The sequence below is a fragment of the Oncorhynchus clarkii genome, chromosome 3 (assembly GCF_045791955.1).
Source record: "Oncorhynchus clarkii lewisi isolate Uvic-CL-2024 chromosome 3, UVic_Ocla_1.0, whole genome shotgun sequence".
Taxonomy (NCBI): Eukaryota; Metazoa; Chordata; class Actinopteri; order Salmoniformes; family Salmonidae; genus Oncorhynchus; species Oncorhynchus clarkii.
In genome coordinates, this window is record NC_092149.1 from 9,127,301 (window position 1) to 9,146,157 (window position 18,857).

Here is an 18,857-nt window from a genome sequence, read left to right on the forward strand (position 1 = left end):
TTTACAATCTGATGAAGTTGAGAGTGTGCCTGAGTACAGCTCTGATTCAACCTGTCACGCTTCCTTAATAATGGCACAATGTGTGGATGACATTTAACACAGTCGGTCTACTACCAGCAGCTGCCTGGCTGGGAGGGATTTGGATTTTTATATTAAAAATCTCTCTCTCTCTCTCTCTCTCTCTCTCTCTCTCTCTCTCTCTCTCTCTCTCTCTCTCTCTCTCTCTCTCTCTCTCTCTCTCTCTCTCTCTCTCTCTCTCTCTCTCTCTCTCTCTCTCTCTCTCTCTCTCTCTCTCTCTCTCTCTCTCTCTCTCTCTCTCTCTCTCTCTCTCTCTCTCAAACAATGCAAATGTTAATAATTACCATATAAACCTCAAGAAATGATGAAATCTATAATTGTGATATCATGGATGGTCAGTCCTTGCATCCATAGCTCTGTCTATGAATTTAAGTCTGGTTATATTTCTCCAGGACCATCCCTCAGCTTTTTCCCAAAACAGGCTGGTGACCGCTTTGTTATTGTCTCCATGAAGGATTCTAGCTTTAAGATTAGGTACACAGAGCCTTCAGGAAGTACACACCCCTGGACTTATTCCACATGTTGTTGTGTTACAGCCTGAATTCAACATGGATTAAAGGGATAATCCAGCCCAAACCACTAATTCATATGATTACGTGTTAAATAGTGTTAAATAACACTCATATTTGAATAATTTCTTTGGAACAAGTTATAATAATTTGGTCATTATAACAAGGTTGGTAGAAACATGTGAAAATTGTTTTTGGAAATCTGTTGTAGCTCAAATTTACTACAAAACCCTAAATGCAATGCTCTCTCTCTGGGCTGGCTGGCCAGTTAGCTAGCTAGCTAGAAAACATAGCTACGCACAACAATACCAACATCAATATCAGCATGTGAAGTAGCTAGCTAGCTGTAAAATCGGCTTAACAAACTGCACTCTCACCGAGTTCAACTTGCATTTCGTCTCTGCCCAGAGCGAGAGCCATTAGAATCGAATTAACACCTATTGTATATGTTGCCAATGGGCCTTGCGGTGCATTCTGGGCGATTCTGGGACAAGAACAGCTCTCCTTCAAGAAGTGAATGGGAGTCAATTGGGCGCTTGCTCAAAAACCGAACATTAGCACGAATTTCAAGAAGTACAACATTGCAAATCTTTTCCAAGATGTGAGATAATTAACTTGTTCTCTTTAATATCGTATAACTCATACTCGGACTTTGAGAAGGGATTGCGTGACGTTTAGTTTAGCCTCCGCGTGACGCAGCATGACCACGTGAATGCAGATGGGTCGACAGTCAGTTGGGTGGGGCGTTTCTCCATTCATTGCCCAGTGGGATTCCTATCTCCTCCTTTCTGTAATATCTCTGCTTCCCACAGACACACAGGGGGCATTGCAACATGGTACTTGAAGTTGAATAATTTGCTACACTGTTTAGATTGGGTACATCTAAGCAAAATCTCTACTTTGTCATGAGGATATAGATGTATGTATGTGTTCTATTGGCTGATTTGACGATCTGGAGAAGAGGTCATTGTTTTAAAAGCGTTATGAAATCTGATAGTGTGGTAACCCCTATGACGAGAATGATGTCGTTAAGACGCACTCCTACACGATTTCCTGATTTTCAAAGACGGACCAGATAGAAGTTAAATCACGGGGACATCTGTTATTTTACCCAGCAATAGAACATAGGCTTTCACCAAATTGACAGAGGTATCATGATTTTATTTCTGGGGGCGGATTATTCCTTTAAATATATCTTTTTTTCTCACCTATCTACACAATACCCCATAATGACAAAGTGAAAACATGTTTTTTGAAATGTACAGACGAATGGTATTGTAAATGAAATACAGAAATATCTAATTTACATAACTATTCACACCCCTTTGCTATGACACTCCAAAATGAGCTCCGGTGCATCCAGTTTCCTTTGATCATCCTTGAGATGCCACTACAACTTGATTGGACTCCACCTGTGGCCAATTCAATTGTTTGGCCATGATTTAGAAAAAAACACACCTGTCTATACAAGGTCCTACAGTTGACAGTGCAGAAACTATACCAAGGAACTGTCCGTACCTCTCCGAGAGAGAGAATTGTGATGAGGCATATATCTGGAAGGGTATGAAACAAGTTCTAGAGTGTTAAGTTTCCAAGAACACAGTGGTCTCCATCATTGGGAGATGGAAAAAAAGCTGGAACTACGCAGATCCTGCCTAGAGCTGGCCGTCCAACCAAACAACAGGGCAAGAAGGACCTTGATCAGGGAGGTGACCAAGAACCCAATGACCACTCTGACAGAACAACAGAGTTCCTTGCCTGAGACGGGAGAACCTGCCAGAATCTGGGCATTATGGGAGAGTGGCCAAACAGAAGCCACTACTAAGAAAAAGGCACATGACAGCACACCTGGAGTCTGCAAAAGGGCACATGACTCATAAGACAAAATATTCTATGGTCTGATGAGACAAAAATGTAACTCTTTTGCCTGAATGCAAAGCGATATGTATGGAGAAAATCATGCATAGTTCATCACCCGTCTAACACCATCCCTACCGTGTAGCATGGTGGCAGCATCATGCTATGAGGATGCTTTTCAGCGGCAGGGACTGAGAGACTGGTAAGGACAGAGGGAACAAAATACAGGCAAATCCTTGATGAGAACCCACTTCAGAGCGCAAAAGACCTTAGACTGGGTGCGAAGATGTACGTTCCAACAGGACCTCAAGCATACAGCCAAAGCAACACTGGAATGGCTACAGAACTATAATGTGAAAGTCCTTGAGTGGCCCAGCCAAAGCCCAGACTTGAATTCCATTGAAAATCTGTGGAAAGACTTGAAGATTGCTGGTCACCGCAACTCCCCATCTAACTTAACAGAGCTTGAGAAAATCTGCAACAAAAAATGTAACTGTAATCGCCACCAAAAGTGCTTCTACACAGTATTGACTCTGGGGTGTGAATACTTATGTAAATTAGATATCTGTATTTCATTTGCCATAAATGTGTTAAAATGTCTAAAAACATGTTTATATAGATTTTAGATGTTGAACCTTTATTTAAGTAGGCAAGTCCGTTTGCACTTTGTAATTATGGGGTATTGTGACACATTTTAAATTCCGTCTGTAACACAAAATGTGGGAGAAGTCAAGAGGTATGAGTACTTTCTGAAGGCACTGTATATAGTGATGTAATCATTTAAAGTCTGAAATGTGGAGTGTACAGTAATAGTGTACATTGGTGCCAGTAAAACATCTTCCAACCTCACTCTGGAAACATTGTGAGGCAGCCTCTATCCTTTACTGTGTACTGTTCCCATCCACTTTCCTCCACATGGCTCCCCTGACTGTCAGAGAGTGTGACACAGACAGTCCTGCAGGTCATCTCTGCTGCCTGTCAGAGGGAGAAGCTGAGGCTGAATGAACAGAGCTGCTGCCTGCCACTGAGCCATGTCAAACCAACACAGCTCAAGCCCAGTCAGCTCTTCAGACCGGCCAGTGACACTGATAGTACGAGGTAACACTCCCATTCCTCATTTACACACACCAGCTGTCAGAGCTGATTACACACACACGAACGCACACACAAAAACACACGAAAGCACAGACGAACAGACCCACGAACACACACAGTCAGGGATGAGGTTTTGCTCTATTCCTCTGACCGCACTCAACTCTGCTGTCCACTCCAATCAGCAGAGAGGAGCAGAGGTCTCCATGCAGGCAGCACAGGTGGCAGACAGAGGAGAGGAAAGGAGGGAGGAGAGGACACCTGGGGATCCCAGGCTTTTAACACAATGGCTGTGACCAAAATGGCACCCTTTAGAGTGCACTACGTTTGAACAGGGCTCATAGGCCTCTGGTCCAAAGTATTGCACGATAGGCTGCCTTTTGCGACACATTCAAAACAACACCCATGCCTGTTCATCCAACTGACCAATCACTCATTGTGTATGCACAGACTACCAGGCAACGGTACCGCGTTGACCAATAGCACGATATCAGCACGACTCCAGTCAAATCAAATAATAATACCACAATGAGCGTAGCCTTGATGTAGTCAGCGTGTAACCTCCGTTAACCTGCTCATTAGAAAGGATCAGGTTTTTATTAGCGGTAGCATGCCGGCTTCCTGTAGCTGTGAGGCTGACTTCCGCTGGGATAAAAGCATTTTTCAAATTCCTGCTAATCAGGGAGTAAAAGCGTTCCGGCAGATAGAACTGGTTTTGCTTCACTTGCTAAAGCGGGCACAGCTAGGCAGACTGACTGAGCCCACACAAAGGCAACAACGGCCAAAGGTTCAGATAATTGGAAAGTTTGAACTCTGTATCAAACCTGATAATGAGGGGGAAAGACATACTTGTATGAAGCCCTGTTAAAGTCCCAATTTGCAATCTAATTTAAGCCAGAACCCATCAAGGAGAGAGCTCTGCACTTTTTAGGACTTTATCAAGCAGTGGTAAATGCAATTTAATTTCTCATTGTAAATGTAATAGCTCGTCTCAGACAAGGGAAATACAACCAACAGGAGTGTGTAGCAGATTGCTGACATCAATTTGAATAGTTCAGTTGGCTCTCTCAGTGCCAGATAGATAGACAGAGGGAGGTGTGGGGGCTGGCTTGTGTTCAGAGCCTTGACAGAAATGGCAGTCAGTCTGGGATGTGTTGGAGATCGGAGATAAAACTATGTAAGCGCACCCAGCTGGTGTCCATCATCACCTTCTCAACGACCAGGCAGGCAGCACAGAAACACAGAGAAACCAGCTCTCAATTCATCACAGACAGCGGCTCCCAAATGCCCCTGGTCCATAGTAGTGCACTATGTAGGGAACAGAGTACCCTTGTTTCATGAGGATCACCCAGATGAGAGGGCTTGAGGAACTATCAGGGAGACAATGGCAACATGCTTTAGATACAGTATACTACCATCACCAGACCAGCCTGGCATCTACTGCTCTTCAACTATTTCAACATCCTGCACGGCTTTATTAATTGGTAAACCCATATAATACCTTCCTTCGTATACAGACTGCTATCGCCTTACTATGGTGCAGTGGTGGTGTTCACAGTTTATTACACAGCAGAGTGAAATCTTATTCATTCTAACGACTTCTTCTGCATCGTTCAGTAACATCACGTTCCCACCTCTGCTAAGCAGCACAGTCCCTAACTTAGGCTTAGTCTGACCTTTCCTCTGTGACAGATCAATATTCCTTACTAATCCCAAGCACACAAAGGGCCTGTCTGCCTGCCTGCTGCCTGTCATTAGGTTAGAGGACAGTCTGGCTCTCTGATGAACACTGGAATATCCATGGTTAATACTAAACACTATGCAGGAATCTCATACAACTGCAGCAGCTAGCTAGCTATAGCAACCTACAACATACTGTACATCCCAAATGTCACCCTATTCCCTACATAGAGCACTACTTTTGACTAGAGCCCTATGGGTCCTGTTCTAACATAGTGCCCTATATAGGGAATAGAGTTCCATTTGAGATCCAGACAAAGTCTTCAAAGGGGGTGGGAGTGGACGGGTTGGTTAAGGACATTCTCAGATTTCCTTTTGAAAAGTGACATTACGTCTTCCTCTTTGTGCTCCAGGTCCAGTGTGATCTGAAAGCCATTGAGCAGGATGACAGACATACTGCTGAGGTGTGTGTTGCCACCAGCTGGTGAAAGACTCCTTTAAAACTCCCCCGGGAGCTGTTAACCCCCCTGTTCTGTTCTCCTGTTCTCCTTCTATCAGCTCCACTGTTCTCCCCTGAACAGCAGCGACATGGCGGTGACATCACATCTCTCCTGTAGGCTGGTCCTATTTGGACACACCCAATCATCAATCAATCGATGACTTTCCTTTCCCAGCGAACGGTTCCCTCTCCTTCAGCCCAGTGTGTGTGAGTGTGCGCGTGTGTGTGTGACCTTGCGTACGACCGTGTTTGCGTGTGTGAGTGTGTTACTGTTGCAGCATATCAGGGAAGTCCTACCTCTGAGAATCTCTTTAACATCACATTACCAGTGTAGCATTCTTTCAATAAGGACAAGCCAATGCCTCGTGTCTGTGTGCTTATGCATCAACTTCTGCAATTAAATAATGTCTCTATGTGAGTATTTCTCTAAAATGTGTTTAAGTTTGCACTTATTTATGCTCTACTTTCCCCTATGATTCAGATAACTGAACGGAGGAGGGGTGGAACGGCCCTGGCAAGCCAAGGAAACGTGGTGTGAGCTGAATTCTAGATGTGCCATGCACTGTGAGTTTGTGCCCTGCAGGCAGGCAGCTACAGAGGGAGGAGGGGGATCTACAGTGTGTTATTAGGGAAACAGTGCAGTGTTGGGCCTGAGCTCCACACTGCTCCCTACATGAGGCCACAACTCTGGAACACCCCTCAACATGCTGATGCTGCGAAAAGGTCAAGCATATTAAACTATGTATTAGGCTGCTGATAAACAATACAATTATTGACTTAGTGATTTTATTTTCTCTGGTAGTAATAATTACATGAATGATCTGATGTGTCCAAAACCAGCTTATGGTTTACAGCTTCAAGGGAGGGAAGGAGAGAGAGACTTTTTACCTACTTAATGTACCACAGTGTGCCATCACAACAGCAAGATGTGTGACCTGTGCCACAAGAAAAGGGCAACCAGTGAAGAACAAACACCATTGTAAATACAACCCATATTTATGTTAATTTATTTCCCCTTTTGTACTAACTATTTGTACATCATTACAACACTTTATATAGACATAATGACATTTGAAATGGCTTTATTCTGTTGGAACTTTTGTGAGTGTGATGTTTACTGTAAGGTTTTTATTGTTTATTTCACTTTTGTTTATTGTCTATTTCAATTGCTTTGGCAATGTAAACATATGTTTCCCATGAAAATAAGGCCCCTTAAATTGAAATTGAATTGAGAGAGAGAAACAGAGAGAGAGGAGAGAGACAGAAAGAGAAAGACAGAAGAGAGAGATCAATTAACTTTTTTTATTTGATAATTTCTTAACACCCAGAAATAATTTCTTAACTTAATATTCAACACCAGAAAAAAAATGCAAGTGTTAATCAAGATGCTGTGTTGTCTCTTCAAGTTGCGTTGTGTACAACAGATGCCATAGCAACCCCATCGCAACTCACCTCCATAAACTGTAGGTAGATAATAACAGATGCCATAGCAACCCCATCGCAACTCACCTCCATAAACTCTGGGTAGACAATAACAGATGCCATAGCAACCCCATTGCAACTCACCTCCATAAACTCTGGGTAGACAATAACAGATGCCACAGCAACCCCATTGCAACTCACCTCCATAAACTCTGGGTAGACAATAACAGATGCCACAGCAACCCCATTGCAACTCACCTTCATAAACTCTGGGTAGACAATAACAGATGCCACAGCAACCCCATCGCAACTCACCTCCATAAACTCTGGGTAATAACAGATGCCATAGCAACCCCATCGCAACATCAAGATGACATTGTGTTGGTTAGACTCTTTGGTTTTCTTCAAGATGACATTGTGTTGGTTAGACTCTCTGGTTTTCATCAAGATGACACTGTGTTGGTTAGACTCTCTGGTTTTCATCAAGATGACATTGTGTTGGTTAGACTCTCTGGTTTTCTTCAAGATGACATTGTGTTGGTTAGACTCTCTGGTTTTCTTCAAGATGACATTGTGTTGGTTAGACTCTCTGGTTTTCATCAAGATGACACTGTGTTGGTTAGACTCTCTGGTTTTCATCAAGATGACATTGTGTTGGTTAGACTCTCTGTTTTTTTGTGTTGGTTAGAGTCCTAGTCTGTCTATCTAGAGATGGTTTAGAACAGGGTTCCCCAGCTGGCAACCCGCGGGCCGAATGCTTTTATTTGGCAACTAAAATGTTCTGAGCACAAAATATATATATATGTCCCATGGTTGGAGATAAAAGACTGTAAAACACCAGGAAATATATATATATGTCCCATGGTTGGATATAAAAGACTGTAAAACACCAGGAAATATATATATATGTCCCATGGTTGAAGATAAAAGACTGTAAAACACCAGGAAATATATATATATGTGTTCCATGGTTGGACATAAAAGACTGTGAAAACACCAGGAAATATATATATATATATGTTCCATGGTTGGAGATAAAAGACTGTGAAAACACCAGGAAATATATATATATGTTCCATGGTTGGACATAAAAGACTGTAAAAACACCAGGAAATATATATATATGTCCCATGGTTGGAGATAAAAGACTGAAAACACCAGGAAATATATATATATGTCCCATGGTTGGAGATAAAAGACTGTAAAACACCAGGAAATATATATATATGTCCCATGGTTGGAGATAAAAGACTGTGAAAACACCAGGAAATATATATATATGTCCCATGGTTGGAGATAAAAGACTGTAAAACACCAGGAAATATATATATATATATGTTCCATGGTTGGACATAAAAGACTGTAAAAACACCAGGAAATATATATATATGTCCCATGGTTGGACATAAAAGACTGTGAAAACACCAGGAAATATATATATATATATGTTCCATGGTTGGAGATAAAAGACTGTGAAAACACCAGGAAATATATATATATGTCCCATGGTTGGAGATAAAAGACTGTAAAACACCAGGAAATATATATATATGTGTTCCATGGTTGGAGATAAAAGACTGTAAAAACACCAGGAAATATATATATATATGTGTTCCATGGTTGGAGATAAAAGACTGTAAAAACACCAGGAAATATATATATATGTTCCATGGTTGGAGATAAAAGACTGTGAAAACACCAGGAAATATATATATATGTTCCATGGTAGGAGATAAAAGACTGTAAAACACCAGGAAATATATATATATGTCCCATGGTTGGAGATAAAAGACTGTAAAACACCAGGAAATATATATATATGTTCCATGGTTGGAGATAAAAGACTGTGAAAACACCAGGAAATATATATATATGTCCCATGGTTGGAGATAAAAGACTGTGAAAACACCAGGAAATATATATATATGTCCCATGGTTGGAGATAAAAGACTGTAAAACACCAGGAAATATATATATATGTCCCATGGTTGGAGATAAAAGACTGTGAAAACACCAGGAAATATATATATATGTCCCATGGTTGGAGATAAAAGACTGAAAACACCAGGAAATATATATATATGTCCCATGGTTGGAGATAAAAGACTGTAAAACACCAGGAAATATATATATATATGTCCCATGGTTGGAGATAAAAGACTGTGAAAACACCAGGAAATATTTATATATGTTCCATGGTTGGACATAAAAGACTGTGAAAACACCAGGAAATATATATATATGTTCCATGGTAGGAGATAAAAGACTGTAAAACACCAGGAAATATATATATATGTCCCATGGTTGGAGATAAAAGACTGTAAAACACCAGGAAATATATATATGTTCCATGGTAGGAGATAAAAGACTGTAAAAACACCAGGAAATATATATATATGTCCCATGGTTGGAGATAAAAGACTGTGAAAACACCAGGAAATATATATATATGTCCCATGGTTGGAGATAAAAGACTGTGAAAACACCAGGAAATATTTATATATGTTCCATGGTTGGACATAAAAGACTGTAAAACACCAGGAAATATATATATATGTTCCATGGTTGGACATAAAAGACTGTAAAACACCAGGAAATATATATATATGTTCCATGGTTGGACATAAAAGACTGTAAAACACCAGGAAATATATATATATGTTCCATGGTTGGAGATAAAAGACTGTGAAAACACCAGGAAATATATATATATGTTCCATGGTTGGAGATAAAAGACTGTGAAAACACCAGGAAATATATATATATGTCCCATGGTTGGACATAAAAGACTGTGAAAACACCAGGAAATATATATATATATGTGTTCCATGGTTGGAGATAAAAGACTGTGAAAACACCAGGAAATATATATATATGTCCCATGGTTGGAGATAAAAGACTGTAAAAACACCAGGAAATATATATATATGTTTCATGGTTGGAGATAAAAGACTGTGAAAACACCAGGAAATATATATATATGTCCCATGGTTGGAGATAAAAGACTGTAAAACACCAGGAAATATATATATATGTGTTCCATGGTTGGAGATAAAAGACTGTAAAAACACCAGGAAATATATATATATGTTCCATGGTTGGAGATAAAAGACTGTAAAACACCAGGAAATATATATATATGTGTTCCATGGTTGGAGATAAAAGACTGTAAAAACACCAGGAAATATATATATATATGTTCCATGGTTGGAGATAAAAGACTGTGAAAACACCAGGAAATATATATATATGTTCCATGGTAGGAGATAAAAGACTGTAAAACACCAGGAAATATATATATATGTCCCATGGTTGGAGATAAAAGACTGTAAAAACACCAGGAAATATATATATATGTCCCATGGTTGGAGATAAAAGACTGTGAAAACACCAGGAAATATATATATATGTCCCATGGTTGGAGATAAAAGACTGTGAAAACACCAGGAAATATTTATATATGTTCCATGGTTGGACATAAAAGACTGTAAAAACACCAGGAAATATATATATATGTTCCATGGTTGGACATAAAAGACTAAAAACACCAGGAAATATATATATATGTTCCATGGTTGGACATAAAAGACTGTGAAAACACCAGGAAATATATATATATGTTCCATGGTAGGAGATAAAAGACTGTGAAAACACCAGGAAATATATATATATGTTCCATGGTAGGAGATAAAAGACTGTAAAACACCAGGAAATATATATATATGTCCCATGGTTGGAGATAAAAGACTGTAAAACACCAGGAAATATATATATATGTTCCATGGTAGGAGATAAAAGACTGTAAAAACACCAGGAAATATATATATATGTCCCATGGTTGGAGATAAAAGACTGTGAAAACACCAGGAAATATATATATATGTCCCATGGTTGGAGATAAAAGACTGTGAAAACACCAGGAAATATTTATATATGTTCCATGGTTGGACATAAAAGACTGTAAAACACCAAGAAATATATATATATGTTCCATGGTTGGACATAAAAGACTGTAAAACACCAGGAAATATATATATATGTTCCATGGTTGGAGATAAAAGACTGTGAAAACACCAGGAAATATATATATATGTTCCATGGTTGGAGATAAAAGACTGTGAAAACACCAGGAAATATATATATATGTTCCATGGTTGGAGATAAAAGACTGTGAAAACACCAGGAAATATATATATATGTGCCATGGTTGGAGATAAAAGACTGTGAAAACACCAGGAAATATATATATATGTCCCATGGTTGGAGATAAAAGACTGTAAAAACACCAGGAAATATATATATATGTTTCATGGTTGGAGATAAAAGACTGTGAAAACACCAGGAAATATATATATATGTCCCATGGTTGGAGATAAAAGACTGTAAAACACCAGGAAATATATATATATGTGTTCCATGGTTGGAGATAAAAGACTGTAAAAACACCAGGAAATATATATATATGTTCCATGGTTGGAGATAAAAGACTGTAAAACACCAGGAAATATATATATATGTGTTCCATGGTTGGAGATAAAAGACTGTAAAAACACCAGGAAATATATATATATATGTTCCATGGTTGGAGATAAAAGACTGTGAAAACACCAGGAAATATATATATATGTTCCATGGTAGGAGATAAAAGACTGTAAAACACCAGGAAATATATATATATGTCCCATGGTTGGAGATAAAAGACTGTAAAACACCAGGAAATATATATATATGTTCCATGGTAGGAGATAAAAGACTGTAAAAACACCAGGAAATATATATATATGTCCCATGGTTGGAGATAAAAGACTGTGAAAACACCAGGAAATATATGTATATGTCCCATGGTTGGAGATAAAAGACTGTGAAAACACCAGGAAATATTTATATATGTTCCATGGTTGGACATAAAAGACTGTAAAAACACCAGGAAATATATATATATGTTCCATGGTTGGACATAAAAGACTAAAAACACCAGGAAATATATATATATGTTCCATGGTTGGACATAAAAGACTGTGAAAACACCAGGAAATATATATATATGTTCCATGGTAGGAGATAAAAGACTGTGAAAACACCAGGAAATATATATATATGTTCCATGGTAGGAGATAAAAGACTGTAAAACACCAGGAAATATATATATATGTCCCATGGTTGGAGATAAAAGACTGTAAAACACCAGGAAATATATATATATGTTCCATGGTTGGACATAAAAGACTGTAAAACACCAGGAAATATATATATATATGTTCCATGGTTGGACATAAAAGACTGTAAAACACCAGGAAATATATATATATGTTCCATGGTTGGAGATAAAAGACTGTGAAAACACCAGGAAATCAGCTCCAAGTAATTTTGATTTTGAAATCTGTTTCCAAGTATTCCCACACATAGTAGAGAGACGTGATTATATACAAATATAAACAAGGTTTGAAATTATTATGTTTAGTTTAATATTATATCTGTTTGGGCTTCTTGCGGTCAGTTTGCAGTCTACAAATGAATAGTAATTATGTTCCGGACCCCCGACCATCCTCCAGACCATCCTCCAGACCATCCTCCAGAAACAAAACGGCCCACGGCTGAATCTAGTTGATGATCCCTGGTTTAGAAGTTATTTATTTTATTTTACCCCTTGTTCTCCTCAATATCGTGATATCCAATTGGTAGTTCCAGTCTTGTCCCATCGCTGCAACTCCCCTAGAGAGCCGTGCGTCCTCCGAAACACGACCCTGCCAAGCTGCACTGCTTCTTGACACTGCTCGCTTAACCCGGAAGCCAGTTGCACCAATGTTTCGGGGGAAACACCGTCCAGCTGGTGCTCAAAGTCAGCTTTCAGGCTCCCAGCCCGCCACAAGGAGTCGCTAGAACGCGATGCGACAATGAAATCCCGGGCCGGCCAAACCCTTCCCTTAACCCGGACGACGCTGGGCCAATAGTGCACCGCCTCATGGGTCTCCCGGTCACAGTCGGCTGTGACACAGCCTGGGATCGAACCCGGGTCTATAATGACACCTCAAGCACTGCAAAGCAGTGACTTAGACCGCTGCGCCACTCAGGAGGCTGGTTTAGAAGGTTTTACCTGTTGACGGGGCTGCTGTGTTCTGTGAGGGCCACCAGTAGCTTGAGAGCGTAGACTGGGATTGGGTCTGGCTCCAACAGGAGAGATTCATACCTGTACAACATAGGAGAGGCATTAGTCACACTTTATATGGATAGCTATTACGGTAGTCCCTACAGATAGGTTTAGGGTCTAGTTAGTTCAATCGAGAAATCCTCTGCAGAGAACTGGCCAACACATATGGGGACTGGTTTAAATATTGAATTCAATAAATCTAAATAACTAATGAAAAAAACATAAATAAATTCAATAAATCTAAAACGTTTATTTGAAATGTTTATTTCTAACACTAGGGAACTGGCCAAATAAAGTTAACAAAACAAGAAGGTTCACTACTTTGACTGCACTCCACACACCCAGGCCCAGATGAACAGTGGAGCTGGAGAGGGTAGAGGAGAGAAGAGAAAGAGGAGAGAGGGTAGAGGGTAGAGGAGAGAGGAGAGTAGAGAGAGAGAGGAGAGAGGGTAGAGGAGAGTAGAGAGAGAGGGTAGAGGAGAGTAGAGAGAGAGGGTAGAGGAGAGGAGAGAGAGAGGGTAGAGGAGAGGAGAGAGAGAGGGTAGAGGAGAGGAGAGAGAGAGGGTAGAGGAGAGTAGAGAGAGAGGAGAGAGAGGGTAGAGGAGAGGAGAGAGAGAGGGTAGAGGAGAGAAGAGAGAGAAGGTAGAGGAAAGTAGAGAGAGAGAGGGTAGAGGAGAGTAGAGAGAGACGGTAGAGGAGAGGAGAGAGAGAGGGTAGAGGAGAGTAGAGAGAGAAGGTAGAGGAAAGTAGAGAGAGAGAGGGTAGAGGAGAGTAGAGAGAGACGGTAGAGGAGAGTAGAGAGAGAGAGAAAGAAGAGTAGAGAGAGAGAGAGGAGAGAGGGTAGAGGAGAGTAGAGAGAGAGAGGGTAGAGGAGAGTAGAGAGAGAGAGGAGAGAGGGTAGAGGAGAGTAGAGAGAGAGGGTAGAGGAGAGTAGAGAGAGAGAGAGGAGTGAAAGTAGAGGAGAGTAGAGAGAGAGGGTAGAGGAGAGGAGAGAGAGAGAGGAGAGTAGAGAGAGAGAGAGGAGAGAGGGTAGAGGAGAGTAGAGAGAGAGGGTAGAGAAGAGTAGAGAGAGAGGAGAGAGGGTAGAGGGTAGAGGAGAGTAGAGAGAGAGAGAGGAGTAAAAGTAGAGGAGAGTAGAGAGAGAGGGTAGAGGAGAGTCGATAGAGAGAGGAGAGAAAGTAGAGGAGAGTAGAGAGAGAGGGTAGAGGAGAGGAGAGCAGAGAGAGAGAGAGGGGTAAAGGAGAGCAGAGAGAGAGAGGGGGGGGTAAAGGAGAGCAGAGAGAGAGAGAGGGGTAAAGGAGAGCAGAGAGAGAGAGAGAGATAGAGAGAGAGAGGGGTAAAGAAGAGCAGAGAGAGAGAGGGTAAAGGAGAGCAGAGAGAGATAGAGAGAGGGGTAAAGGAGAGCAGAGAGAGATAGGGAGAGAGCGGAGAGAGAGGGTAGAGGAGAGCAGAGAGAGAGTGGGGAGAGGTGAGGAGAGATGAAAGAAAGTGTAGGGGAGATAAGAGAGAGGGGGGAGAGGATAGGGGAGAGCGGAGAGAGCGAGCAGGGAGAGAGGTTAGGGGAGATAAGAGGGGGGAGGAGAGAGGGAAAATGTAGAGAAGAGCAGAGTGATAGAGAGGGTAGAGGAGAGAGAGATAGAGAGATGCAGGAGAGAGCATACTCACTGTGGAAGAAGGGCTTCTGTAATGAGAGTCAGTAGTCTGCCAGTTGAAGAGTTGCACTCTCTCTCTCTCCTCTCTCCCTCCTCCACGGCCTCTTGGCTCAGCAGCAGCAGTGTGATCTCTGACAGAACACGCAAGCTGACCATACGCCACTCCACTACAACACAAAACAGAGCATGTAACACACACACACACACACACACACACACACACAAATGTGGTTAACTTTAGACCAAGGGCCTTGCTGTGTGCCATGCTAGATAGGGAACATTGCAGAATGGGCACGTTCCAGACTGCCTATCTATGTACTTAGATGTTAAGCATGGAGAGCACATGACCCAGACGTTTCCTTACCATTTTTACTGAAGGCAAGAGAAGTCAGTGGAGGAAGAATGCAATCAACAACCTTGAAGAGATAAAAAACATATTTATACATAAAATAAACAACAAACATAAAATAAAACAACAAATAAAAAAAACAAACGTCAAATAAACAACACCTAAACCTAATATAAGACAGTATTTCCATTTGACTCCTGATATACATCACCAACAAGTCATTTATTCATCACATGCAAATGTAGAAATGATGTCTTTTCTTTTAAACATGTCGTCTATTAAAGCGAGGAGCAATGAAATGAGCAGTTGTGTGAGCACTCCCAATCTCTATGTGAATATGATGTTGCTCCTGTCCTTCCATCATAAACACCTGATGTGAGCACTCCCAATCTCTATGTGAATATGATGTTGCTCCTGTCCTTCCATCATAAACACCTGATGTGAGCACTCCCAATCTCTATGTGAATATGATGTTGCTCCTGTCCTTCCATAGAAACAACAGTAAACGCTCTGTTCTGTTCTAGTCTATTATGATGAGGACGATTTCCATAGAAATAACAGTAAACGCTCTGTTTTGTTCTAGTCTATTATGATGAGGACAATTTCCATAGAAACAACAGTAAACGCTCTGTTCTGTTCTAGTCTATTATGATGAGGACGATTTCCATAGAAACAACAGTAAACGCTCTGTTCTGTTCTAGTCTATTATGATGAGGACGATTTCCATAGAAACAACAGTAAACGCTCTGTTCTGTTCTAGTCTATTATGATGAGGACGATTTCCATAGAAACAACAGTAAACGCTCTGTTCTGTTCTAGTCTATTATGATGAGGACGATTTCCATAGAAACAACAGTAAACGCTCTGTTCTGTTCTAGTCTATTATGATGAGGACAATTTCCATAGAAACAACAGTAAATGCTCTGTTCTGTTCTAGTCTATTATGATGAGGACGATTTCCATAGAAACAACAGTAAATGCTCTGTTCTAGTCTATTACGATGAGGACGATTTCCATAGAAACAACAGTAAACGCTCTGTTCTGCTCTAGTCTATTATGATGAGGACGATTTCCATAGAAACAACAGTAAACGCTCTGTTCTGTTCTAGTCTATTATGATGAGGACGATTTCCATAGAAACAACAGTAAATGCTCTGTTCTGTTCTAGTCTATTATGATGAGGACGATTTCCATAGAAACAACAGTAAACGCTCTGTTCTGTTCTAGTCTATTATGATGAAGACGATTTCCATAGAAACAACAGTAAACGCTCTGTTCTGTTCTAGTCTATTATGATGAGGACGATTTCCATAGAAACAACAGTAAATGCTCTGTTCGGTTCTAGTCTATTATGATGAGGACGATTTCCATAGAACCAACAGTAAATGCTCTGTTCTAGTCTATTATGATGAGGACGATTTCCATAGAAACAACAGTAAACGCTCAACGAGGATGTAATCTAAACAGGAGACAACATTAGAATAAGAAGCCTGAGGTGGGTATAAAGAATGTACTGTGTCTCCATGGATGTGTCCCAAATGGCAGCCTAATTCCCTATATAGTGCACTACCCTCGACCAGAGCTCTATGCACCCTGGACAAAAGCAGTGCACTACTGTATAAGGGGATTGGGGTGCCATTAGGGATGGATCCATTGAGCACCTTTGTTGTTTATTAGAATATATCCATCAAAAGAGACTGTTGTGCTTCCCATTATATTCAGCACATATTCTCCCTCCACCGTGCAAAGGGTTTTAAGTGTCTGTCTGACTCAGAAGAGGCTTTTCTATCAGGCAACAGCCAGTCAAGAGTATAAATAGATAGAACTAAAAACAGATGACTAGATCCGATATTGCTGTGTTTCACCTCTGCAGAGAGCTTGTTCCAACAATTTACTTAACCTTTATTTAACTAGGCAAGTCAGTAAAGAACAAATTCTTATTTACAATGACTCCCTACCCCGACCAAACCCTCACGACACTGGGACAATTGTGCGCCGCCCTATGGGACTCCAAATCCCAGCCGGATGTGATGCAGCCTGGATTCGAACCAGGGACTGTAGTGACGCCTCTTGCACTGAGATGCAGTGCCTTAGACCACTGCGCCACTCGGGAACAAAAGGAAACATTAAACTGTGTGTGTACTCATGCACTGCTGACAGACAACGCTCAGCGGAATCTAATGACTAGTGTCAGACATGTAATTCAAGTTTCTTCTCATGTTACTCAGTATGAGAGGAGCTGCTCTTCTTCTTCACAGGACCATCAAGCCTCTTCAACTCATTACTTCCTGCCAGTGTCCCAAATGGCACCCTATCCCCTTTATAGTGCACTACTTTTGACCATGGCCAATAGTATATAGGGAATAGCGCTCCATTTAGGACTCAGCCCAGCTCCTTCCTGTAGGTCAATATTCATTCCACAGTCTCCTCAGACCAGACCAAAGCCCAGATGCACTCTGCTGGAGCTCCTGAGACAGCACAACTGATGGTCTGCTGGCCTGACAGTCTCTCTCCAACACCATACATGACTACTCCAAGTCAACCTAAGCTAAGCTAAGGGGTCTAAGGGGTTAAGCGGTTAGGGAAGAGGGGCTAAGAGGCTAAGAGGTTAGGGGCTAAGAGGTTAGGGACTAGGGGCTAAGGGGTTAGGAGCAAAGGAGTTGGGGGATAGGGGTTAAGAGGCTAGTGGCTAAGAGGCTAGTGTCTAAGAGGCTAGGGGCTAAGAGGTTAGGGGCTAAGGGGTCAGGGGATTAGGGGCTAGAGGGTTAGTGACTAGGTCTAAGAGGTTAGGGGCTAAGGGGTTGGGGCTAAGGGGCCAGGGGGGTTAGGGGCTAAGGGGTTAGGGACTAGGGGCTAAGAGGTTAGATGCTAAGGGTTTGGGGCTAAGGGGTTAGGGACTAGGGGCTAAGGTTAGGTGCTAAGGGTTTGGGGCTAAGGGGTCAGGGCTAAGGGGTCAGGGGATTAGGGGCTAGAGGGTTAGTGGCTAGGTCTAAGAGGTTAGGGGCTAAGGGGTTGGGGCTAAGGGGCCAGGGGGGTTAGGGGCTAAGGGGTTAGGGACTAGGGGCTAAGAGGTTAGGTGCTAAGGGTTTGGGGCTAAGGGGTTATGGACTAGGGGCTAAGAGGTTAGGTGCTAAGGGTTTGGGGCTAAGGGGTTAGGGACTAGGGGCTAAGAGGTTAGGTGCTAAGGGTTTGAGGCTAAGGGGCCAGGGACTAGGGGTCTAAGGGGTTAGGGGCTAAGAGGTTAGGAACTAGGGGATTAGGGGCTAAGGGGCCAGAGACTAGGAGGTTAGGGACTAGGGGCTAGGACCTAGGGGGTTAGGGGCTAGGGGATAAGAGGTTAGGGACTAGGACCCTACTCACAGGACAGTGATGGGGCGTCAGCAGGGCTGGGTGCTGGGTGATGGCCTCCACAGCTGACAGAGTGTTCCTGATCAGCTCCTCTGAACCTGCTTGTCCTGGGAATCAAGCAGCAGGTTACACCAACAGTCTGGGCTTTATGGGCCAGTTGTCCAGATGAAACCTGTATTACTAATAACCAGTGATAAAGCAAGCTGACATTCACTCACCTATT

At 41.7% G+C, this 18,857-nt stretch overlaps 1 protein-coding gene across 1 annotated transcript in view; it reads right to left on the bottom strand.

The window, feature by feature from the left end:
• Window positions 1-18,857, bottom strand: part of LOC139387471 (serine/threonine-protein kinase ULK4-like) — a 141,030-nt gene that overhangs the window by 48,365 nt on the left and 73,808 nt on the right. Inside the window, exons 25-29 of the mRNA XM_071133706.1 lie at window positions 18,853-18,857; window positions 18,647-18,741; window positions 15,302-15,353; window positions 14,951-15,104; window positions 13,232-13,324 (exon numbers count right to left, since the gene is read on the bottom strand). The exon at window positions 18,853-18,857 is cut by the window's right edge and continues 47 nt beyond it. Of these exons, the coding sequence (XP_070989807.1) occupies window positions 13,232-13,324; window positions 14,951-15,104; window positions 15,302-15,353; window positions 18,647-18,741; window positions 18,853-18,857 (399 nt within the window). The remainder of the gene's footprint in view (window positions 1-13,231; window positions 13,325-14,950; window positions 15,105-15,301; window positions 15,354-18,646; window positions 18,742-18,852) is intronic.